General features: G+C 38.5%; 1 protein-coding gene across 1 annotated transcript in view; it reads left to right on the forward strand.

Moving 5' to 3' along the window:
* The first annotated feature begins 3,853 nt into the window (after nt 1-3,853).
* Nucleotides 3,854-27,163, forward strand: part of cntn3b (contactin 3b) — a 47,676-nt gene continuing 24,366 nt past the window's right edge. Inside the window, exons 1-5 of the mRNA XM_079341491.1 lie at nt 3,854-4,214; nt 10,007-10,141; nt 12,307-12,442; nt 21,010-21,185; nt 25,730-25,828. Coding sequence (XP_079197617.1) covers nt 10,087-10,141; nt 12,307-12,442; nt 21,010-21,185; nt 25,730-25,828 — 466 coding nt within the window. The 5' untranslated portion in view covers nt 3,854-4,214; nt 10,007-10,086. The remainder of the gene's footprint in view (nt 4,215-10,006; nt 10,142-12,306; nt 12,443-21,009; nt 21,186-25,729; nt 25,829-27,163) is intronic.

Genomic DNA, 27,163 nt, shown 5'->3' on the forward strand with positions numbered 1-27,163 from the left:
ATGTTCAGAGTTTACCTCAATAAAAAGAAATGAAATAAATACAAAGGCTGTAACTAATTATAAGTCAAATCAATATGCAAATCAATGTGCAGATTGTCTCCACATTTCTCCTCTGACAGATCGTTAGTTTTCGTGAATGCTTGGATATGGGTCGGATGCGCGAGTAAAAGTTGCGGCCACAATGAATTGTGGGGCAGCACTTATCTCCTTTCACAAAGGATAGTCCAGTGTTTGCTATGCTAAATGAGGTTATAAAGGAAGCATTGAGCCATCTTTCCTTAAAGCAGTGGTTCTCAAATAGTGGGGCGGTGCGATACCTGGGGGGGGGCGCGTGTGACCCTGGGGAACAGGCTTTTTTTTTGGGCCGTACTAGTATAAAGTGTAATTGCGCATCCACTACAGTAGGCCGCAGTGGCGCTGTCATTGTTACTTCTGTCACGTTTGCGACAGTGCAACATTTTACGACTTACAAGACAACAGGTTTGCCTTGGTTACCTGGTTACCTTTGGTTACCTGTGTTGAGTCAACAGAAAGCTCCGACTGCGTTCTGTCTAAAGCCTCCGTTATTCAACATAACAACCGCCAACATGAAAAAGTTTTTAACAGGGATGAAAAGAAAAGCGGAGAGAGACAAAGATAATGAGACAAAAGAAAGTCACCCGAAAGCTAAGACGAGGAAATACGACGAAGCGTATTTAGCGCTTGGCTTCACTGTCACTACAGTTGGAGAAGAGGAAAGACCGGTGTGTTTGCTGTGTCTAAAAATGCTCGCAGCGGACAGCATGAAGCCAAATAAATTAGCGAGTCACTTAAATACGTTACACTCCAATCACGCCGATAAGCCGCTAGAGTTTTTTCAGCGAAAACGTGCTGAATATTGCCAACAGTCATCCCGCTTTGTGAAGGCTACTTCAGTAAACCATCGAGCGCTGTTAGCATCATATAAGGTGGCGTATAAATTGCGCAGTGCAAAAAGCCCCACACCATAGCAGAGGAGCTGATACTGCCTGCAGCATTAGACATGGTCTCTGTCATGCTGGACGACGCCAGTGCAGCAAAACTAAAAACTATCCCTCTGTCCAATGACACTGTCACCAGACGTATAGATGACATCGCTAACGATCTTCAAGAACAGCTGGTAGATAAACTCAAAGACAAACGTTTTGCCTTACAATTTGATGAAGCAACTGACAGCAACAAAGACTGTCTGTTTATTGCTTATGTACGTTTTGACTTGTCAAACTCCCTGTGTGAGGATCTACTTTTTTGTAAATATGTCAGAGACAGAGCCACAGCTGAAGAGCTATTCAAAATTCTGGACTCCTTTCTGACTGAGAATGGGCTAAAGTGGGAGAACTGCATTGGTGTTTGCAGTGATGGTGCACAAACCATGGCAGGGAAGAGAAAAGGACTCAGGGCACTCATCAAGACAGCCTCACCTCATGCTGAGTGGACACACTGTATTATACACAGAGAAGCACTTGCATCCAGGCAACTTTCCCCTGAATTAAGTGAGGTTATGACTGACATCATAGATGTAGTCAATTTTATAAAGACCAGACCACTAAAAACAAGAGTCTTCTCTGCCATCTGTGAGGAGATGGGAGCTGAACATCAAGCTGTGCTCTATCACAGTGAAGCAAGGTGGTTGTCACGAGGAAAAGTCTTGTCCCGAGTTTTTGAGCTCAGAGAGCAAATAAGAGTGTTTTGGGAGCAGGAGCACAAGTATGAAGTGGCAGAAAAATTTTGTGATGAGAACTTCCTGGGAAAACTGGCCTACCTGAGTGACATATTTGGAAAGCTAAATGAACTGAATCTACAGCTTCAAGGGAAAGATAAACACCTCCCTCAGGTCACAGACAAGATTAGCTCTTTCACCCGAAAGCTTGCAATGTGGGGCAGGCAACTTGATGAAGGAAACACCGATTCATTTGAGAACCTGCATGAATTTGTGGACACTAATGACTATGATGCTATCTCAGTGATTCCACACATTAAGCAGCATATTTCTTCACTGATTGGATTCTTTAAAAAGTACTTCCCTGAAAACAGTTCCCAGTATGACTGGGTGAGAGACCCTTTCAGTGCACCAGCTCCAACTGGTTTCAGCTCTGCAGAAGAGGAGCAGTTCATTGACATGACGTCTGACTCCACACTGAGACTGAGGTTCACATCACAGACACTCAGTGCATTCTGGCTGAGGAGAGGCAGTATCCACTCTTAGGGGAGAAAGCTATAAGCATTCTGCTTCCTTTTGCAACATCTTACCTTTGTGAGATTGGCTTCTCTGCTGTTGCTGCACTGAAGACCAAGTACAGGTCCCAGCTAAACATTGAGCAGGAGCTGAGAGTTGCACTATCATGCTTCGAACCTCGCTTCGAAAAGCTGTGCACTGCAAAACGTGCTCATTGTAGCCATTAAACCTGACTTCCTCCTCATTTTGATCAACAAAAGAAGGAAAAAATGAGCACAAATTGTTTAATTCATTTTTGTTTTGTAGGTTCAAGTGTTTTATATATTGTGCTCCTGAGTTAATGTTGCTGAACTGAATATAAATTAGTTATTATTTTTTTAGTTTTTGTAGTTTATTAGTTATTATAATTATTAAATATTATTTATTGATTTGATTTAATTTTGCAATGGTGCAATTAGTTGGTCAAACATGTTTACAGTTTAAACATGTTTAAAACAGACTTAAAACACGATTTAATAAAGTTATTCTTTGTAAGTTTGACCATATGTCTTTCTTTTTTTCTTTTCTTTAATGTTAATAAGGATAAAATGTTATGCAGAGATGGATAGTCACGGTGGGGAGTGGGGGGCGCGAATAGTTTTCTTCTTGCTAGGGGGGGCGTAACAGAAAATAATTGAGAAGCACTGCCTTAAAGGGATACTTCACCCATTTACATGAAGCTGTGTATCATTCCATTCAACACTACTACCATGTTTCTAATGATACACAGCTTCATGCAAATGGGTGAAGTATCCCTTTAACTTTTAGAGAATTCAAACCGCTCTTATCATGGCCGGCACTTAACTGCTTCCGGGGTTAAGGAAAAAAATACTAGTGAAAGCTTGGATAGGAGGGACAATCCGAACGCTCCCTTTGTCTTTTTTTAGTTGTATTTTGAATGCGTGTGTTTTTTCCTCGTGCTTGTTAAGGTGTGCGGTTAACAACTTTTTCAGCTTGCATGTTTATTTCAATACCTTTGTCTTGGACTTCAGCATGTGCTTTTGAATTTCCAATTGTTTTTGAATTTGCCATAAGCTGTTGTTACTGTAAGTCATTCAGGCAGTTGCCAAGCATTTCCATCATTGGCCACTGCACACAGGACTTTGCAAAGAGCTGCAAAACTTCCACCAAAATACACTGATTTCAGGTGGTTGCATCATCAATACAATTACATTTCAGTTTAGTGACTGGGGCATTTTTCAAAGGCTAAAAGCACCTGTGATTTGTCTCTATACCTAACTTTGAAGCTCTCAAAGTGCAGTCTTGCTAAAGGATAACCTACAAGTCTTTAAAAATATGCAGGCTCTCTTCAATCAAGCTGGTTACATATTGTTTGATTGGACGCCTTAAATCCTCTTTTGATCCAGTGATGTGCATCAAATTTAATTTCCGCACCATGCTGCTGCGGTCGGTCAATTCCATGTGGTCTCTGCTCTTCATAACATGTAAATATCTACAAATACAATGTGCATTCACTCACGTACTTGGAATGGCAGGTGCCCAGGCTGGTGGTGCATTACTGTTGTGCGATGGGTGTTTTCACGCGTCACCAGTGGGCGCTTCTTCCTGCGCACAAAGAGAGCAGAGCCCGGGGATGCGCACAATGCGAACCTCCTTTTAGAGGCACCACGGTCCTCTGTGCTTCTGGTCAGTATCTAACGCGAAGAAGTCGAGTAACACCACGTTGTAGCGTGTCGTCCTGAAACAGAAAATTCGTTGATTGTGGAATATACTGCGAATAAGGATTACGTTTATTACATCCTTAAAGACCGAGAGACGCGTGCTAGACGGAGCAAAATTAAAGACAAACCAAATCACTGCCGGAGCAGAGAACAACCTCTTCTTTGGCTCATGAGAGGACAAGAGTTGCATTGAGAAATGTTATCCGCTCATTTCAGTAGGAAATAACACAGCCCAAGGATATTGGAATTACAACCAACGCAGTTTAATGAAGAGGAAAACAACAATAATTCTAGTACAAGTAAGTAACCAATCAGTATACATCTCCGGCTTATATACACGCTATTTTACTTTTAAGAATTTTATTGTGAAATAAACACTTAAATTTGGCTTCTTTATCTTGTTAAAAAATAAGGCTAGCGAAAATAACATCTGTCCGGAAATAAAATAATTTCAATTATTAGACACTATTTCTTTTACAATTTAAGAAAGCGACAATAACACAGTTTATATGCTTAGATGGGCCACACATGCATGATGCTGATAATTGCGTTTCCAGATGAGCCTAGAGCGGTTCTGTAGGGATTTTTAGTGTTGTGGTTCATTTACCTCGTCTAGGACAAAGTCCATATGGTGCTGCTTTCTTATGTCTGGATGAAAAAACAGCACCAAGACTTTCCCCCTGAAGGAAATCTCTCTCTTAACTTATTCAATGTTTTTTTTAAGAATATGATTTTATTTTTTGATTGAATCTGTACGGTGAAAATCAAAATTGTATTATTTGTAATGCATTATTTATTAAATCTTGCATGGTTTTAATAGCTGTAAAATACAGAAGAGTGTGAAAGTAATTTAATGAAACAGCTCATGTTCGGCTTTTTTTTTTTTTTTTAATCTTTTAAAAAAAAAAAAATGTTTTAAAGATAATATTTGGCCCCCAGCGTCTGTATGCAAGTATTTGCTTTCCCACCCAGAGTGCAAAAGGACAAACCCAACAGAGTGAAAAATACCCAGAATGCTCAATCTTCAAAGTATCCTACCGTTCAGCAGGGACTGGAATCATTCTGATTTCTATTCATGTTTATTTATAGATACTTTGCACATATTTTGAGTAATAGCCAAATGAGAGGTGAAACACATCTTTGAAGGCATGCCGTGAGTTATTTTATAACACAGCAATATCCAGAACAGTAGTGCAGGGATGCGTTTGTAGCACCATTTGCTTCAAAAACATTTTTGATTGAACCAGAGTGGCACTTAAAAGCTACAACCAGTTTCTCTTCCAGGGAGGCGGTGAAATAGCACAGAAAATATGTAAAAAGCCTGCCTGAGTGTCTCCTGCTCCTCATCCTTGACCTCCAGTCATGTATTTGTTGCTCTATCTAGCATAAGGTTCAATGGTGTGCTTGATGTGGGGTGGGTGGGATAGGGAAATAGATTGCTATTCCCCTCTTATTTAAGTGCACTTACTCTCCTTTCCCTGTGTTAGGCAGCAGCTGAGGGATGCAGTTGTGTTTAACGTTGATGGGAGTCTTTGGGGTGTTCGGCTCTCTTCCAGGGATTCGAGAATTTTACGCATGAAAATACACAGCTGTATAATGTCTGTAGAGTGTTCTATCCAGATGCTTATTTCTATGTAAACAGATACTTTAAATGAAGGTTGAAATAGGTTAAGCAAGAGTGTAAGAGAACAGATTGTGTGTGTTTTATGAACGAGAAAAATTGAGTGAAGTTTCACAAGCAGATGTACTTATTCACCCTCCTATTCATAGCTGTATGTTGTCCTTAAGCATTCCAACGTGACCTTAGCCTCAGTTCTAATCCTGCTTTTTTATTCATACATGCAGAGTGACATGTCAGCCACATGTGTGAAGTGTGTGAAGGCTGTGCTTGAAAGGAAGTGAAATGACATGAGGAGAAAGCTCTTGAGAGAATACGTATCCAACCAGTTCTTTCATGAAAGTTAATGTAAACGCTTTTGAGATTGGATTAATAGAATGATAACATTTAATGTCCTTGTATTAGCAACCTCATTAAATATAATTTACCATGGGGGTCATATACTCTAAAAAGATTATGCAAAGTTACTGTAGCCTACAATCAATACTAAAAACAACGTCTACTTTGCGTCTTATGTTCATTTCACATTTATTTTGCTGTAACCTGCCATGAAATACAGACATTAAAGTCAGCCTTCATTTTTTAAAAATAACTCTTTTGAATCCTTATTGGCTCACATGAAATGGACTTTCACAGTCAGCCAGAGTAAATTAGAAGGAAACAGAGCACAGTTGATCGTGAATTCTTCATTCACTTGCCTAAGAGCAGAGCAGCTGTGTATTCAGATGGAGTCTGTCTCTGGTGACTGATCCTGCTCTCAAAGATTGACTCACTGAATGATTTAATGCATATAGCAGCAAATAGTGATGAGGACAATGAATTGTGTACATTTATGTATATTCAGTTTTGCATTCCATTGTGTCCAATCATGATGCAGATAGGTTTATTTTGCATTATGTAATATATCTAGATCTCCCAACTCTGTGTACCATGTGTGATCTGAATACAGACCTTAAGCATGCAAACCCGTGTGATACAATCTCTCTCCTCCCTCCCTCATTAGATTATTTTGCAATTATGCTGCCCTCACAGGGGAAATGGATGCCTTTAACCACCTTTCCTATCAATTATGTGCCAGACAACAGCCCCACTAAGCAAGAAGTCATTTAATTTACTCTGCAATGTGTTAAGACAATGACTTCTATTAGGTTTAGCTTCTTTGAAGGGGAAAGTGTGATGCTTCATTACTTTTGGCATTGCATTTTGCTGCTAATCATTCAGGTTGAGGAAGCCAGAAAGAAATAAAATGCCATCTCACCTTCATTGCCACAAAGCCCTTCTTCTTTTGCTTAATATAGAACTATAAAGGGCATACGAGGCCTTAAACTTGTGCTGCTCATTTAGGGCTACAAATTACACAATTCTGTCTTGAATTTTTTATTTGGAGCAAAATGAGACACTTGAGTTCTCCATTGAGAGCCACTGACAAGATGTCCTGATAACAAATTTCTTCAAGGTGAAACGGTCACACACTGCCTATACACAATGACTGTAAAAGTGGTGAATAGTGTGCCTTTTAATGAACAATCAATTCTAAACAACTAAACGAAGAGGAAAATTATGCAAAAAAAAAAAAAAAACACTTACAAACTTGATAATGTGCTCACCCAACACTCACCAACACCCATTATAAGAGCAGAGACACGGTGTCATCAGCAGAACTGTATAACCCAAACTTGTAAATGATGTCTTTTTTTTGGAGATTTTACTCTAGAGTATTGAGGCTATTGGACTATTAGGCTGGTATAGTAAGGTTGGATCCTAGAGAAAAAGAATGGCATTTAATACTGTACTTAAACTGAAAAATGCAGCACCTTTTTTATTTTATCTATTTATTTATTTTTTATTTGCTCCATAGAATCCTAGACCATGTAATCCAATGTGATGTTTTTTTTTAGAGTGGCAAAACGCTCCCTAAACTTTGAAAGACTCAAGGAAATTCCACTCAGAATCACCTTTTGCCTGCAATTACAGAAAACGAGGAACATTTACAAGCAATACAACATTCAGGCTTAACCATCTCTGGCTATGACAAGGAAAAATAGGTTGATTTTGCCCCCTGCAGTTTTCTTCTTTATGTCTGCTCATCGTTATGACACTGTTTCTGCCTCCTCCATTTGAGACTGTTGCTAACCTTTTACGTAGCCACATTTCCAGAGTTTCCACTTACTTTCCGAATCAAGTAAGTGGTTAGTATTTAGCTGTTTCAAGAGTTCCAAAGATAGTCTTGGGTTAATCCACATAGCAGTGTTCTTTGTAAGGATGAGAGATTGGGATGAATTCCTAATCCTGAGAGGCGTATCAGTTTCCATTTACTGTGATGTAGGTCAGAGCCCGTGCAAAGCCCCTCTTTTGCCACTGATACTACTGTTACAGTCTTAAGGCTCTCCATTCCATCTCTGTATCAGAACAGTTGAATGAGGGTTTAGGTCTTTGATCAGAATTTTGATTTAGATTTCTTTAGAACTACAGGTATATCTGTTTATGTGAAGTCTTTATTTGTACAGGTTAATTTGTAGGCTTTTTATGCTTTTATTTGAGAGACAGGACAGTGGACAACGTTGGAAATCAGGGAAAGGGAGGGGGGAACGACATGGTGGAAAGGAGCCACAGGCAAGGCTTAAGCCCAGGCCGTTCCTTTTGTTCAGTCTAAAGTTTAGATGCAACTGATACTAACATTTATGGAGTGGGTGGCTATTGGGGCTATAAGAATACAATCTTTTATCACAAAATTAATTAATAACAATTTTGTATCGTGCAATCAAGATCTGTCTGTGTCATTTTGATTGATTTGGAGTAATAGTTTTCAGAATCAAGGACCCACTTTAGCTCTATCCCCATATCGTGATCTTGTCAGCACAGCTTCTAAGTTTTTTCCATTTTATTTCAATTGAGAGAAAATTGGCTCAGTAATTTATAAACAAGAATATAAACGGTCAGATTAACTGACTATTGCTTACCAACTACTGAAGACCAACAAGAATTACAATTTAGATGGATTAATGTTAGGTCTATGTAATATAGCAATTAGAATGCCTTTTACCTGCTCTTTTGTAAAGTGCCTCAAAAAGACATTTGTTATGAATTGGCACTATACAAATAAAGATTGAGTAATTGATTTAACTGAGTATCTTCCCTTCTGATAAAGGCTAGCCGCCCTCTCCCCGAGCTTTATCCTTTAACTTAACCTGTACCAGAATTATATAACAAACAAGGCCAGCCTCATTAGTTTCTGAATTAGAGAATAAAGACCTTTAATAAGTATTACAAAAAAAACTGGCTCTTTACTGTTTAAAAACGGTTCTCCTGTAGGCAGTTATGCTTATAAAAAAAAAGTCATTATCACTTTATAAGATGATAACATTCTATAGGAGACATTTGACTGTTTTCAGAGGCTATAGGAGTTTCACTGACTCCAAATACCAAACTACTAAATTCTCTTGTATAGAATTGTTTGTGCCCTTAATTTAAAAGAAATAACTTTGTTAAAAAAGGAAGGGATGCCTCAAAAAGATCATCTTACTCTAAGTGAATAAACAAGAAAATACTTAAATTTGATATATGTTCTCTTACCCTTTTGATCATTTGTATCTATTAGAATGGACCCATTGTGCTTATTTGAGTCCCTGACTATTTCTAGCCTAGGTAAGTATCAGTTTGTGTGCCGGAATCACCTGTTGTAAATGTGCTATAAACTTCATTTGACTTGACTTTTGCTTGGATGATTCGTCTCCCCTCTTTTTGGTTGAAAGGCCGAAACACCCACTGGTTCAAAGGTACATCCCTGATGACCTTTCCCAAGATTTACATCTTTCCCACATCTGAGATTAAGCTCTCACATCACTCTCAACATCAAGACAAACCTCATGTGTATACCTCCCATTGGCACAATGGACAGTTTTCCATCATGTCCCGTGTTTAATAATTCTTTGTTTTAGTAAATTGATTTTCTGCTCTTTCTGTTTTAAAAAAACAGGTTTGCTAGGTTTTTTTGGCCTTCAAATCCATTGTTAAAGTATAACGTGACATTTTGTGAATTGATAGAACACGTACTTTGAAGCATATTTTAATTCTCAAGTAGGAATAGAAAAGTGTCCTTTGAGGTCAATCATCTCCTTCCTCACTTCTCTTTAAAGCTTTAAAATTCAGCCTGTTAGGCAGGATGAGAATTTCATATCTTAAAAGAAAACATACTCATTTAACAGCTGTTTCATTTTTTTCTGTGCCACCTAAATACCGCACTGCTGATTTAGGTCGGCAGGTTTTTGTGTCGGCTACTATTTTCTCCCCAGTGCTTCTCAGTTTCCAAAGACTTGCTTCTTTTTTACTTTCATGAACTTCAAATAAAACCACATACAATGAAACGACTAAAAACATAGCAATGTTATGATTGTTTGTTTTTCTAATGAGTTGCTTGTCTAATTTTTTTAAAGTGTCATATTGTAATAACAATTATGTTTACTTTCCCTTCAGAAATAATTTCTGCATTTAAGAAAGAGCATTCCATTCACACAAAGTTGGATGAAAGTGTTACTAGCCCTGGAAACATAAAGATGATATTTCCATGGAAACAAATTGTTCTGCTATTAATCACTGGATGCATTGCAGGTAAGATTTTTTTAACTCACATATTAAGTCTAAGTTTTATTAAAGTCATTGTTTTTAAAACGACAACATTTCTCCTAAAATTGTAGTTTCTAATCTATATTTATGACAAGAAAATGTTATTGCTTTTGTTTTTGGTGATAAATGCACATTAGTAAAGCTTCATTGTATTCAGAGTGTAACAGACTGTTGTGTTTGTTATTGGTACCATATATCCCCTCGCTTTTAGAGTGAGGTGTTCCTAGAGAGTTATCGTAGCTGCCGTAAGGCGGTGGAAAATGTTGCGATGCTGTTGGCTATACTCCTCGTGTGGAGAACAAAGTGGAAGCCGTGACTGAAGAAGCTCCTTGTCTATGTCCCTTTTTATTGTTTTACAGATTAAGTGTATTAGGTCCGACGAACCCAGAAAGCTTGGTTACAATAGCATTGCTGTATAATATATAGTGCAATCCATGAGTGAGGTAAAATATCCTCAGAAAATCTCTCTTCCTGGCCCAAAAGGTTAGACTGATAAAACTGCAGCAATTATGTGTACAGCGTTTCTGAATGTTGTCCCTCAACACCCCCCTCAGGCAGCGTCCAGCTGCACATCTAGAGCTCAGGGACGAGTGGGAGTCCGATCCTATTCCTGTTTATGGGCTGTCCAGATCATAATCGGGACCTATGCAATGAATACAGCCCTGCATTTTAGCACAATCTACTTGCCACTGTGCTTCATTCTGCCCTTGCATGGACCCCTGGGATTTGAGCAGGAGCAACATAAACACTATGTCATCCGCTGTTCAAATGACTTTCTATATCTCCATGAATGTTATTCAAATTTAGCTCATGGGTATTTCACACCCAGTACTCAAGGGAATAAGAGCCAAGCAGTTTCACCTTCATAGCGGACAAGTGTTTCTAATCAGGTCTTGGTTACTGCCTAGAAAAGAAATTTCTTATACAGTGTTGTTATCATATACTTTAAAACCCCCCAAAAATTACTGAGGTTTAGAAACCAATCATTAAGACATCTGACGTGTGTTCTCTGTGACGTGTGCATCTTTTGTTGCTTAAAATAGACCTCATCTGTTTGTGTTGAGGTAACATCCAATATAAATCTGGTTAATCAATCAATTTTGCAGTTTAGTTTGAAACTAATTCCTACTTTTACATATTGTACGTCTTAACAACTCATCTTGTAAGAGCTTCTAAAATGTGTTGCCCTGTATTTCTCTGACTGCCACAAAGAGAAATATAAAGTGTAGAACCTCCACATGCTGAAATCTGTCCGTTGCAGGATCTTCATTAGGCCAACTCTGGGCGTCTGTTGGCTCCGCTTTCATTTAGTACCAGATTGTGTTCCACATCCTTTCCTTTTAAGCTGCTGGCAGATGAGTACATCCTTATGGCCTCAATTAACCGGCGAATGCGAAGTTTAACATAGATGTTCTGAAAATAGATCACTCCACTTTATTCATCAATCCTGTAACTTATCATAAATGATTTCTTTTGAGTTATATGTGGCTTTTCTGTTCTTTTTTCCCCCCTTTTAAAGCAGAGGTTTAAAAACAAAATATGAAACTCTCACACATAGCATTTAAAAGGGGTTGAGAGATTTTCAACTAAAAACATTGGAGAGAGCTATTTTCCCCTCGTTTCCTTCATCCTAGAGCTGATGTGACCACGGGTTGCCAGGTCTTGGACATTGAAACTTTTTTGTCTAACAGCTCTGTATCTGTCTCAAAACATTTCTACCTTCTTACCTCTTTCCATTTTTTTGAAAGCATCTCCAATCTATTTGTCTTAGCTTTACCACGTTTCTACATCTTAGAGCTTAATTAATAAATTTCAAGGCATTTTAGATCTGGTCATCACTGCATCCATCACTGCACAATCTGCTATTATGCCATTATTTTGCTATTATGCCTGACAAACCCAGGGGCATCCAAAATGGTAATTTTTTCATTCATCTACCCTCCTAACAAAAAACAATCATTCTGCATCCATATTTTGCAGGAGGACATACTGGCTGCTGCATTGTTTTCAAAGCAGCTAGCACTTCTAAATAGCATTTTGCTGTAATGTCTGAAGATATAGTAATTTTATGATTTATTTCATAATGGTCCTTTAAAGACATTGAGGCTAAACAGGCATGTACTACCATAGACTTTCTTCCCTTTCCCCAGCCTGTTCAGAGGATATCATATTCCAAGGGCCAAGATGGAGGACGGAGCCAAATGACCTCATTTTACCAATCAACACCCCAGACCAGCAGGCTACTATCATATGCGAGGCAGAAGGGAGTCCTTCTCCACAGTACAGGTAAATTACCACATCAAAGTTATATTTCCCAAATGCTTTGGCTTGTTTACCTGTTTTTGCTCAACACCAACATCACATGGTTGAAATCAATTGCTGCTTAATTTCTTGCGTGAATCTTGATGGCGTTTCCACTGAAATCAAAGCGCGAACCAACCGACCTGTTAGGTCGGTTAAAGAAGACCCTTTTTCTGGATGTTAAATGCTTCTGAGACATTATGCATAATCAAACTGAAAGGCAGGCTTCAATGAGCAAGGATCAAATCAGTCACTCTTTTTTATTGCACAAGTATTGAATATTGTTTTTTCTGCACAATTATGTTTTTTTGAATCATAACATATATGAACAGTTTAAGGTCAAGTTTAAAAAGAACAAGATTTAAGCCACTGCCCATACTGATTCTGTTAATGAAAGCTATAATGTAAGGTGATGATGATTATGGGAGAAAAGGAGAAGCTACCAACTCATTTACACAACAGATCCTTTGATATCTCCCAGGCTATTCCCTGGCGGTGCAGTGAGCCTGCCTGAAAATGGCAGCTTGCGGTGTTTTTTGTGGTAGATTGTGTTTCAGAGCTTGGTCAGCAGCATGTAGATGCGGAGCAAGCAGGAGAGAGAGGCAATAACCTTGTGAGTGACATTCTGTTAAATGCGTACATTTCCTATTATGTGTCTGCACTGAGAACATGGTCCAGGCAAAGCAGGGGAGGGGGATGGGATTGGGCATGGGGTATCATTTATACTTGTTATGCAACCTAAGCTATCTCAGTATGAAGCAGAAAACATCATGTTCATTATTTCACATTTAACTTAAACACATTCTGGGGCTCACTTACAGAAAAAAAATATTACTTATTCTTTTTTGTGCAAATGTGGAAAACTGTGTTGTTTTCAGTATGATAAACAGTTATTTACAGAGTATCTCTACAAACAAAGCATGTTAGGCAAAGAATATTCTTCCCTAAAAATAACCTTTTTTTAAATAAACAGGATGAATTTACTACACCTATGTCCAGTGATTTCTGACAAAAGCTACAAAATTCTGATAAACAGAGTATATGCAGCATTCCCAGTACTTGCATTTCCTTCCCACCTACCTACCTACCTACCTACCTACCTACCTACCTACCTACCTACCTACCTACCTACCTACCTACCTACCTACCTACCTACCCCTCCCTCCATCCGTCCAGCAGCTTAATTGTATGGAGGTGATCAGCTTGTGTTCCAATACCTATTTCTTATCTGATAATTCTTTATGACTTAAAATATTCACACAGTTATCCCCCTGTCAAAACAAACGGCCTGTCTACCTAAAGTCCAGTCCATCTCCTTAAATGATTGTGGTTTTAGTTAAACAACGTTTATGTTTTGTTTCTATGGCTCAGTCTCATCACTCATGGCAGTGATGAGATGATATCTTAAACCCCCAGTCTGAGCCTACAGGGAGATGCTTGGGTGGTGGTGGGGCTGAGCAAAATTGCTGTATGGTGCAGGTCATTGCTGGCGGAGGAAGAGCAGAGGGATAGACCCCAATTGATAGGAGGTGTTGTCAGGTGTTTTTGGATAATGACACGCCAAGTTTAAGTTTTTTGGCTTGAAATAGCTTGCAGGCATTGCCTCATTAAGTATATCTGTTCAATGAATTGTTGTTTTGATCAAAAAGTCAAATCCGATATGACTGACAGATGTCTTGGTCCGGGTGACATACACCTTTTTTCTATTGGAGTTGTAGAACCTGACTTGCACAGATTTTTCTGAAAGTCACAAAGTAAAACACACATCTCACTATGGTACATAAAAGTCAGTAGTCTTCTCTTTGAGGTCAGCTCTAACTGACTGCTTTTTTTTTTCTTCAAACATTTCATTTCTAACCTTAATTTTTGGAGGAAAGAAACCATTTTACCTTATTTTGGTTGCATCAATTTTTCTGACAATGATCATCCTGGTCTTGTTTCCCTTCGGGCAAGGAGAGGACTTTTTGTCCTGGTAATAAAATAGAAAGCATAAATTCTGTGCAACTTCAATATCCCCGTTATTAAAAGCTGTTAAGTCATGCTACAACATTTAGTGTCTGATAACTGTACCTGACCTTTACACAGCAAATGATAAATAAACCATGTTTATAGAATTAGATTCATAGCATTATGGTCTACCATTTGGTTAACTTACATTAACATTACACATACATTAAAACAATAGGTCACACAACAACATTTCTATACTTAAATATATCAGGGCTATCATATTATTACAATTTTGAATTGCAATTAGTCAAAAAAATGGTAGTTTATCACAATTAATTAATTGCAAATTTAATTACATGTTTGAAATGTAATTATTTTACTTTAAGTTTAATTTTTAGGCTTTTATTTTGAAATGTACTGTCAGCCTAGATGATTTTATGTGCTATTTGAGTTTGACCCTGCTTTTATTTTGAAATAAAATAAGGACCTTCTGATAGATTGAAGGTTACATTTTTAGGTTGACCACGGAAAAAGGAACTCTGTACAGATTAAAACACTAAATGAAACAGCTAAAATGAATGGTAAAAAATGTGTTTAATGTCACAAGGTGGATATTCCTTTTCACTTGTCAACTGAGCTGCCAAGGAGATTTTTCAAAGATGCAGCAGTGTTGTTCCTTTCCTTCACAGTGACTACAGGAAAACATGAAGGAGGCTTATCCATGGGATGTAAACGCGATACAAACAAATAAGGCATTCATTTAAATCCTAAGTTAATTGTGAATTACTCATAAATTAGTGAGTTAATACATGTGTGTGATAATAGATGTGTGACACTTGATGTAGATGAACTGCTCATGTTCAAACTAATTAAGAGATACCCCGATCCACCAAGTGACAAATGCTCTCATTTATGTGATTTTATCACTTTTTGGATGATGAACTCTCAGCAAGAGGAATACACCACTATTGACGATGGCGGACACAAACATGCAAAGATTGAATTAAATTGTGTTTGCTCTTTTTATGGGATCAATAAATGGTAAAAAATAAAACAGTATTGTTTTACATTGGACCTGAGGCCTATACTACGAAGCAGGATTTGAGCTTAGCGAGGTAACTTAAGGGTTAACCCTGGGTTTTCGTTCCTACGAGGGTCGTTCTCTTTTTACCTGGGTATATCGCCACGGTAACTTATGCTGAACACCTAACCTGCTCCGGAGCAGTTTATGATGGAGATAAGAGATCAACCTGTGAAAATCTCCGCCCACTGACCAATCAGATCTTTTGATCGTGGAGCTCCTGGAGCTGATGGAGAGGGGGGAGGACCCTTCATGTGTCCCGCATGATTTTATATTAGACTATAGTCCGTTTAGTTAATGATTATGTTTCACTGATATCCTTTAACAGAGACTGAAGAAAGCGCTGTAACATTTTAGTTGAAGATGTACAAGTGTGAATATTTTCTTGTGGCTTTGAATTGTATTTTCATTAAAGTTTAATGTCTCCATGCTGCTCTCTTTGTGACAGTCAGAGCTGCAGTTTAAATATCTCAAACTGTTATACTCTCCACTTTAAAGAGTCAGAGCAACACATTCAGTTTTTTTTTTCCCTTCCTATATCTGTTGCTGCAGCTGTGTCTCTTGGGAGCCTGTTTGTCTTAAGATATTTATATTGTTAATATCGGTTGTAATGTTTGTAGATATGACGATCTGCTAATGGCAGACGCGGTGATGATTGTGATAGGTTAAATGATGCTAACTCCGCCCCTTTTTACGTGAACGCGCTCGTAGGACTGATCACGATCTTGTGTGTCAGAGTTTGTTAAGCCAGATAACCCAAAGAGACTCTGGATATGTTGAACTCGCTTCGTAGTATGGGCCTCTGTTTATCTCACAACAACCTTTATCACTTTGCACTAATGCTCAGGGACCACAGACAGCCACAACCATCGTCAGAAATGTGTTGCAGTCATTTTCAGAAATTTCCGGTTACAATAAAACTGAGAGAAGCAAAATGATATCCTGTTTATCCTTTTACATTATGATGATAATGAACAGTAACGTAAAGGAAGACAAGTCTAAGTCAGCTTGACATGTTACCTAATTGACTTAAAGGCTAGGTAACAACTAGCAGTTAAAATTAAAGAAGTGTATCAGGTTTTCATCAGAGTTCAAGTTTTCATCCTGTTGAATTTTGTTTCAAACACTGTGATGCTAAACTGAACATCACCCACATGGAGACACAGTGAATATATGAACAATAACCTTGACAGTTCATCAGTTGACACATCGTGGAGTGTAATGCCACAGGCAGCACACTCTAGAGTTCAGAGTTGTGCTTTATAAATACACCTGTCATTGTGTTTACAATGAATCTGCTGTAAGACAGGATCAAGGGCACAACAGTGACTGGAGAAGGGGGGTAAAAAAGCACTCTTACTGGTGTCTACTCCTATATAATGTCACTTTAGACATTGCATGAATCTTCAAACAAATACATGCACAAAAACACTCACAATAGCACATGGTGGCTTACTGGATATTTACTGTGCCACACTTAACATGAAGGCTCAATAAATATAATGTGTTAAAAGGCAGTGTCCATTACCTGCTGAAAAAAATAGGAAAGAGTACCCCGATCAGCAGTTTTAGTTCCATTATCAGCTGTGAACCTTGTGCGTGTTCGTATGTGACTGCAAACAGTGGCCTCGAGGAAAGCTAGGTGCTGCAGTACAATGCCTAGTCTATTTGATAAGGAGACCTCATGCAAAATTGATGTGAACTTCAAGGTCATGGTGAGTTCATTCAGAGCATGCTCAGATCAGGCCGAGCCTGCAGCACAGCACAGAAAATAGGGAATGTTCTTCTGGACACTGTTAGACTTACTGTAAGCTGCTCTCGTCCTGATGGGGAGGTAGATTGAATGTGGTCTAGTTTTATTTGAGCAAACATTAAGACTCATCCTATGTCTACTTCACCTTTATTTTACTGATGCAGCCAAGGCAAATATAATGGAGAAGGAAGGTAACTTCTGTAAGGAAATACTGCTTTTATATATTGTAATTTGCAAAATATGTATGGCTTATTGGCTCTTCAGTTTGAATATCCCTAATCTAAATGCATGCATTTAGAATGCATATGATCTACTTTTATATAACCGGTTAAAACAAAGCAATGCTCACTCGTGAAATCCCATAAAAAGACCTTGGTATGGCCATGATTTGGGGGTTCCTGGTGTGGTTTTAAGTTATTCAGAAATGTATCATACCTTGTAGTTTTTTAATGACCTCAACCGCTCAATTAACAGTCAACAAATGGGATTAATAAGTACCATTTTCACGAAAGGGTTATCTTAAAATGGGTGCAGCTTATCCTGAACGTTTCAGGAAGTTTTCAGGAGTTGTATGCAAGCGGGAGAGCACTATTGTATAAAGGTGCTGTACTTATTATCTGGTCTAGACTGCCTGGACTTTGAGGATACCAAGCAGTGCATTTGAACAAAATCCAAAAAGATCTGAAAACAGCTGAGAAGAGCACAATGTTATAATAAGGCTGTATTTTCACAATGATTCTGTTCAGTGTTGCTAGGTCCCAGTTTGGTTGTGCTCCAGTTTCTTCACATTTGTCTATGAAGGCTCACTTTTTTGTTTTACCTCTCACTTGCCTTTTTCAAATTTCCGGTTTAAGGTGGAACTTTAACCTATGCCACATCTTGCTCTTAATGTAAAGGTTCCAGAGGCATATTGTTGAAATAATTCCTATGATTGCGGCGACTTCAGAGGTATAACCAATGCCAATAGGATCACTTTTAATGTTAGAGCCAGCAGGCTGAAACAGCAGTGTGTGCATGTCTGAGTTTGTGTGTGGCTTTCCTGTTACTTACAAATAAACTTTTCCTATTGTACTTCTGCAAGCAACACTGTGATGCAATGTAAAATTATACAGTGGGACACCAATATTACGCCATTGTGGGGTTCAGTGTAGAAGTAAAAGCAGAGTGAAGATGGAGCTTGTTACGGTGTTGTTGAAGACCTGCTTTTTAAAACGGGATACATGTTGTGTCATTGGTTCAGACTTGTGGCATGACTGCTGTTTTAGGGGGGTCTGTCCAAGTTGACCACTTTTCTGTTCCATTAATTTCATGCTGGGTGACTTCAAGTCTAAATAGCTTCCGATCTTATGTGACTCAGTTAGTGAAGTTGGTTCTCTCTTAATGTGAATATTGAGGGTTTGATCCCCAGCTCTTGCAGCAACATGTCCAATGTGTCCTTGTGCAAGACGCTTCACCCAAAATTGCTCCCACTGCTTCGTCAGCAGCATATGCATATGTATAAATGGGATTGCTTCTGGTGGTCTCTTTACATAGCAACCTCTGCCATCAGTGTGTGAATGGTTGTAAATGGGTAAGTGTAAAAGCGCTTTGAGTAATGAGAAGTACATTCAAACCTCATCTCTTTTGCAATTTAATTTATGTTTCTGTAATTAAATCTGCATAATTTAGTGTTAATTTGCTGTTTCCCTTTATTTGCCATGGCTTTTGAGCCAGTCATGACAATCAGAGTGTATGTTTTTATACAGTATACTTAACTGCATATTCCTAGAAAAATAGAAGTTGTATTGACAAGTCAAGGGCATTCAAAAGGAACGTCATTGTTTAAACAGTGACAAATCCATTCTTGATTGTTAATTCTTGATCCAAATGATTGGCAAAGACTAAAGCTGAATACTGCAAACTACAACGTGAAAGACTTTGTCATTTGGAGACAGTCATATTCTTATTTAAAGACTTATACATGTCATCCCAATAATTATTTGTTTGCTGAAAATGTGCTTCTACATCAATGATCTAAGACAAAGCCCTGCAAACCTTAATGTTCTTATGACTCTGCATGCTTTTCTTTTAAACAGTCACTGTTAGCTCAACAAACTGTAGACCCCAGTGAATGTCAATGTCTTCTTCTTTGTTGGGACTGTGATTAACAGCTTTTGTTACCTGAGCTGAGCTTGCATAACTAAGTATCTTGTGACCTTTCCTGTAGTGAAACGGTCTGTAAACAATGCAATATAAAAGTGTCAGAAAGCAATAACTTAGAAACACAGTAGAACACACATAGACTAATTAGAAAGCACTCAGAGAGTACAGTACTCTGCCAAGGCTGTAGTCCTTTGCATATGCAATTTCATTTTACTGTAAAATGTTAAGGTATTTTCAATCAGCTTCAAAATGCTTCCAACCTACGTGTATAGGTTGCAAATATATTGAGCAGATGTTTGTACTCATTAGGATGTTGATTTTAAATTGATATGTAGGCTGGTGCTTTGTGGGAAATTGCTTTCCTTTGGAGTAGAAACAAAAACCGTATCTAAAGTCAGGAGCCCGGTGTTTTACTTCTATGTAAGAAGTGACTTGTTCTGAAACACACTACAACTGGAAGGCACCTGGTAGCATGTAAACAGAGTAGAGTTAACATATAACATTAACTTAGAAGAATTGGGATCTTGAAAAAAAAAAAAGTCTTGCAAACCCTTATCTTACATGCATTTTCATTCAGGCCCATCCAGGTTCCATTTCATCCAAGTCACACTGCTTTTCACAGAGTTACATACTGTATGCTAACTTTTACACGGTTGGCCTTTGGCACATTTGATCAGAGGTACTTTCATTATTTAACTTTAAAAACATTCATTTATAACCAATACTTAAACCTGTGACATTTTAAATTGGGATATTTGAAATGATTGTGATTGGAAAAAGGGCTGATAGATCACAACTTTTTTGAATAGGTATTTTAAATTTAAGGTAATGGCCATGTGAAGAAGAAAAAAAACAAAACCTTTTTTGATAACAACCTCTGTTATACAACTGAAAGAAAAATGTAACTACAGTCATCTGAATACATCAGAGGAACAGTTTTGAAAAAAAGCATTCTTTTCTATTAAGTGAATCAGAATTGACAAGAATATCCAAACTTTCAGCAGCTATTTGTTCTAAATGCCCTATTTAAAAATAATGGGGGCTCATCTACGGGGTAAGGTGAATTGCAGAACCAGATTTCATGACAACATCCAACAGCTGTTAAGGTATTTTACCATAACAGCTACTGTCAACATTGGTAAATGATAAATAGATTTGAGCTTAACATGGCAGGTCACATCTACCGATTCAAACCCATTTACACACTGATGGCAGAGGCTGCTATGTACACTTGGGAAGGTACTGCCAGGAAAATAATTATTGAAGTCAAAAACAATTATCTCCACCAAGTAGGAAAAAATCTATGTAAACGCAGTAAAATTGATTAAGTCTTTAGAATATTGCTTTACTCACTGGGAAAGAAAAAACAGCTTAAGACAAACAGTTCAAAAACTGAAGCTACAACATTTCCCAGTTGGAAGAGGAAATACATTTCTCCCTTACTTGCTGTGATGGAATCTCACAAAATTCAGCTTTCATTGTTGAAAATACGAAACCCTACTTGTATAACAGTACTCAAATTTTATCTTTCCCGCATGTTGTGGGAGGACTGATCATATTGATCTCTGTGATGAACATACAAGCAACTCTAAAGGGATCAGTCTGATTGTGTTTGCGTTTTTCCAGATGGTCACTAAACGGAACACTCATTGATCTGGTGAATGACTACAGGCGTCACATGTCTGGGGGCAGCCTGATCATTAGCAACCTGGACAAGGACCAAGACACGGGGGTGTACCAGTGCACCGCCTTCAACACACAGGGGTCCATTCTCAGCCATAGAGCCAGTCTACAATTTGCATGTAAGTGAGGCTACAACTGATTCATGTCTCTGTTTCTACTCTGACATAATTAAAACAATTTTCCATACTTTCTTTTTTGAACGTACAGTTTATCATTTGACTGCCTTGGAAGAGTTTCAGGAATAATTCCAAGGGGTCAGTGAGCGATGATTACAGTTTTTTTCCTGTCTAAACGTGTGATTCTCATTAGTGATACAGGCTCTAATAGCATCAATTCTCACTCCAAACTGACTTATATTTTAGCCAAATGATGGCTCCTGTATATACTTTAGGTGAAACAGTGGCAGCAGTGTTTACAATTTTGTAATCATGATTATGATTTTTTCCTTAGTATATATTGAACAGATCATGTGCAACTGAGACAGTGGGACAGCTGTTCATTTTTAAACTTTTGCTTAAAAGACAAAAAAGTGAGTTGGATAATAATACTGTATAGAGTGAGGTTCTACCTGCCAGACTGTAACTCTATAGCCAACCTTTCCTCTCTTGATCAAGTCTGCTGACTATTGATCATGTCCCAAGGATAGAGAACCTTTCACTTCCTCTCAGGAGATGGACTGCTATTATCTTCATTGCCCAGTAATGAATCTCACTTGTGGGGACCGGGTGAAGAGCAGACCTGATTGACATTTCTTGTCTTGCCTAATGCAAGTTGGGGAGGTCTAGAATATCATCATGGTTAATACTTAGTTTTCTCCATGTAATGAGGCCATTGCTCTATGATAGATAGATAGATAGATAGATAGATAGATAGATAGATAGATAGATAGATAGATAGATAGATAGATAGATAGATAGATAGATAGATAGATAGATAGATAGATAGATAGATAGATAGATAGATAGATAGATAGATAGATAGATAGATAGATAGATAGATAGATAACACTCAATCACATCAATTTTAAAATCAATCACATTTTAAAAATCAAACTATCTATGTTAAAGGATCAATATTTAACTCTGACACATAGGGCCTGATTAACTAAACGTTTGCATGTATTAAAACATATGCACACTTGATACCACCAGCAAAAAAATTGCTATCTGATTTACTAACAGCGTGCAGTGAGGATTGCGTCTTTCATATGAGCAAAACAAGTCGTATTGTCCAAATAGTACGTTTGCCTTAAAGAATATGCAACACGCAGCGTTTCTGCCTCAGCGTGCAAAATACTGGGAGGAGAAAATGCAAAGAAGTTAAGTTAGTACACGCAATGTGACTTATCAAGCCAGGCAAAAATTGTGGTGATTGTGACAGTGTCTGAATTTAACACCTTTTAAAGGAACGTGCAAATCCAAGAGCCGAGCCTAGGTTACCCACTGCAGGCTGCAGTTAGGAGGAGACATAGGCACAATAAAAGACGCATTAACATGTTTAAATGACAGAAAAATAAATGGTATGCATATATTTTTTTAATCTTGCTTCAATAATAGTTTAAAAGAAACACCATGATTTAACTATAACTGAACATTCACAGCCTCTGCATTCTAAAGAATTTCAACATTGACACTTATGTCTTCCTATTTCCCTCTTCTCGCCAACATTACATTCTAAACTGGGCATTTACTTTTTCTCGGGTTGCGTGTCTGTGGTGTGCTCCGGAGTGCTTCTCCTGAGCGCACTCGTCTCTTCACTCTACAGTCCTCTCCCCTGCTGCTGCGCTGTGGGACCCTTGAATGGGGGGCTCACCATGATTGTACCCCCAACTTCAGTACCTGTTGCCATGGCATTTATGTCCGATCAAACACAGCGCTGACCAGGTTCTGGTGCGCAACGATGGCACGAGTGGCACACACACTGAGCACCAGTGCCACAGAGGACTCGTACCTCTTGCGCAATGTATGACAATTCATTCAAAAGAGGGAGGAAAGAAAAGAGAGGCCGTGTTTAATACCGAGGTTTTCTTATAAGCCACTTTTTCCTTTTGTTTTATTCACATTTATCTGCTATTACTTGAAAATACTGCACGTTCATTTGCCTCTCACTAACACCTATTTTGCGCTTGCAGTCATCCAGCTTTCTGTCCAAACTCTCTGTGACGTAAACCAGTAGAACACGCAAAAGCCTGAATGAAATACTACCGCCTCCACTAGGTTTGCACCTGACGTCACTCATGCAAATGTTCTTAGTAAATAACCCGCAAAACGCCCACAAACCAGACGTGCAAACTTTTGCAGTGAACACGCTATTTAGTACTCTTTAATTGAGATCTTAGTAAATCAGGCCCATAGTGTTTAAAATGGCTCTTATAGTCTAGTTGAGGTGCACGCAGGTTGCCATGTCATGGAACAACCAGCACTGCTTCGATCTTGAAACCTTTCTGGGTTCTTAGCCCTCTCCATTTTCAAAAGCATCTCCAATATTTATCCTTGTTTTACCACGTTCTGATTGTGGAGCATATTATATCTGAACAACTTCACTTGCCCCCTTCCGTTGCTTCAACACCTTGGATTGGTTTGCCATTTTATGATTTATTTCAGTAGATATCTCACATATTCCCCTTTTAAAAATGTGTAGTTTTATACTGCCTTAAAAATATTTCATAAATCTGGCACTGTTTGTTTCATGATGACATTGTCCTTTCATCTTGCACTATAATGGAAATTTAGAAAATTGCAACATTTGTTTGTTAGGCCACAATTTTTTACTTCACTCTTTGTAGTATCATGATGATTGGTCCTGGGGAAACTAGCATTAAGAGTAAGATGTGGTGCCCTCTTTGGCTTTTTCAAAACATTCAGTTAAGAAAACAACCTGGTTACTTTATTTAGTTTCCAGGTGTTGTTAGAAGTCATGAACAGAATTTTGAGTGAAACTGCAAATAAATGTACTTGGCTCTGATACATCATATTGAACAAGGGAACTGTTTCCAGTGGCCATCTTATCAAACAAACCACTTTATCAACTCTTCACAGTGATAATTTGTCAAAGGTTTGTTAAAACTTGTTTAAAGCCCCTCAGGATGTCAAGGATAAACTGAAACTAGTTTGAAGTGTGATCAGCCTGATAGTTGTCCGACTCACAATTTTCAGCAAACACATAACTAGTGCAGTGATACACTGAAACAAACACTGGAACACATTATAAGACCAGATTTCAATTAAAATATCAATCACACAATAAACTTACTGCATTTTGTGGGCTTCTGGTGCAGGTAAAAGTGGGTTTGCTTAAGAGTTGAACACAATAATAAGAAGGTACAGCAAGTTATACTGCAGCTCTATTGCCCAGACCAATCATCTGTGAAATATAATGGTAGCTCGCTGTAATCTAAAGTCCAGCAATTCTTGTGCTTCTGCTTTCAAAGAAATCACTGCAGCTACAGTGAGTTTGGCCTCCAGCTCACAGAGTTACTGTGTGTGGTCAGTTCACTCCAGTGCTGCCCATTGTTCTTCCACTCAGAAGCCAGAGAAGAGAGAAGCGTATCCCCTGTATCACTCAGCCGAGTTACATCTCCACCCTCTGCCATTATGTAGTTCTTGGTGAAGATTACATTCTCTCCATATCCACCAAGTTGTTATTACTCTCTGATTACAGTCAGTCTCCTTCAAAACATTGCAGTTATAATTAACTGCTTATTGTTGTGCTTTTGGAATCAATCATATTTATTTCCCTCAACCACCTCTGCCCAGAATCATTAAAATATAAACTCAGTGATAGCCTGTTGCGACAAGAAGGACATCACATCTGTCTGTACTTCAAGTCAGCCATCTCCTCCTGTGGCCTCCTCTGTGTCCTACCATGACTTGGCTCTGTTTGATTCTACTGTGGTCATCAGAGAGCAGCTCATTAATCTTACCAGCACTCTTTCCCATTTCTCTCCATAATCTTCCCCCTCCTAATTTCCCTTATCGGTCACACTGACTTTCTTTTGTTTGTGTTTGGAAGGCTTAATCTAGGCTGGTAGCCAGAGGGTGCAGACTGAGTACAGATCAGACTGCGGCAGCTTCTCTTCATCGGTCATGAAGCCAGGGGTGGTTTATCATCCCAGGTTTGGGTTTTGTCTGCCAGCATCTGCCTTTTCAATTGTGGGGAATAAATTTTACCGAGAGTATTGATAGGAGAGTTAATGCTTTTAAGTGCAAGTTTACACTACATTTAATAATGATGATACTTATTGCTGCTGACAAAGTAACGTGTTATTTGTCATGCAAGCTCCCTGTGTTTGCTTAGCCTGTTTAAACACCTCCGATTCATTTCCATGCCATGTCCATGTCTATGCCTTCTTTGTGTGCACTGTTGCAAGGTAAACACCAATAAGTCAGGTCCTGTGAAGGCTTCACAGGCTGTTAGGGCCATCCCATGGCTATCAGTGATGCCATATTAAATTTGTAGTGTCTACAATGTAACAGCAATAGTCTGTAGAAACACATGAATGATGTTTGGGGAAAGTTATGTCTCATATTTTCGTGACTTCTTTTCAAAGAACCTATTGAGACTATACACTTCATGAAAGCTCACTTTCTAGCTGACTGACATTCTGTTTCATGTTGTGTTTTGCTGCTGTCTTATTCTATATCACCATTATTTTATCTATCAGATCTGGACAACTTTAAAACTCAAACTGTAAGAAGCACTGTTTATGTCCGTGAGGGCCAAGGTGTGGTTCTCTTGTGTGGACCACCAGCCCATTCTGGAGGTAAGTTTCATTTTTCTTAGTTTGCCCCTTTTATGTTTGTTGTGTGTTAAAAAAAACATTGCTCAGACAAATTACCTCCACAAGCTTTGCATGGAAAGTTTCAATAAAGGGTTACACCCTCACACTTTGCTCATCAAAACTGTGTTCATGCTCTTTATCATCATCTTCTTACCTAAACACTAAATCCACACACTAACTTTTGTTTGTGTATAATTTAACTTCTTCTAAAATATGTTCTGTAAGTGACAGGCTACAAATGGGAGATTAAGAGAAAAATAGTTGCGTAACACTTCTTTGAGAAGGGAAAGAAAACTAGGGACAAGGACAATTGTTGCTGCTGAGCTTGTCTCACTCTTGATACAGTAGCTTGTACTTTGCAACAACCAATTGCTTTCACAAGAGAACAAGAGAGTTTGTAGTGCAGTGTATTGCACTGCAATTGTGCCGCCGGTCTTTGGGATAATGGGTCAAAGTACTGTGTGAAATACAGTTTGACAGCTTTCCTCTTACATAGCCTTGTACACAGTTGGCTCTTGTCGCTGTGGCGCTATTGTGTGTTCTCATATTTTCAGAAGTGAATGAAAGTAAAGCATCAAGAGCCTGCTAGCCCTTTCTTTCTTTTGTGCCCTTTTTTTCCCCCCAACCTCCTTTTTTTACGTTTGAATGTAAACCATTGATTTGCAACATAACCCTGTACTCCACTGAGCTTCATTCTATAGGGTATTCCTTCTGGTTTTCATTACGTTTCATTGACTTTGAACTCTAGTGACAACCACATTTATTATCACATCACTCAGATTGTTACTGCATGTCTGTGAGGACGGACCCAAGTTCACATTTGGATGACAGAGAACTGATGAAACAAGATTTGAAGCAAAGTTCAGAGGGGAATGATGATAGCGGGCAATAGCAGATAGCAGAAAAGAGGAGAGGACTCAGGATACATAGCATAGCTTCATCGAGCTGCAAACAGTCATGGGCATACACAGGCATCCAAGCTAAGCAAAGCAGTAAATAGTGATGCTCATATTATAAGGGAAATTTATGGTAAAGCATACAATGCAGAAAAAAATAATTAAGCATTGAGGGCGCTGGTGGCGCAGTGTTTGGTGCGCAAATCCCCATGTATTGAGGCTATAGTCCTCATAGTCCTCGGGCGGCCCGGGTTCACGTCCGGCCTGTGGCTCCTTTCTTGCATGTCTATCCCCACTCTTTTCTCCTGATTCCTGTCTCTATCCACTATCCTTCATCTGTAATAAAGGTGCAAAAATGCCCAAAATAAATCTTAAAAAAAATTGTTAAGCATTAATGACATTTATGTTGATTTCCTTCCAA

This window comes from Symphodus melops (assembly GCF_947650265.1).
Source record: "Symphodus melops genome assembly, chromosome: 4".
NCBI classification, from domain to species: domain Eukaryota; kingdom Metazoa; phylum Chordata; class Actinopteri; order Labriformes; family Labridae; genus Symphodus; species Symphodus melops.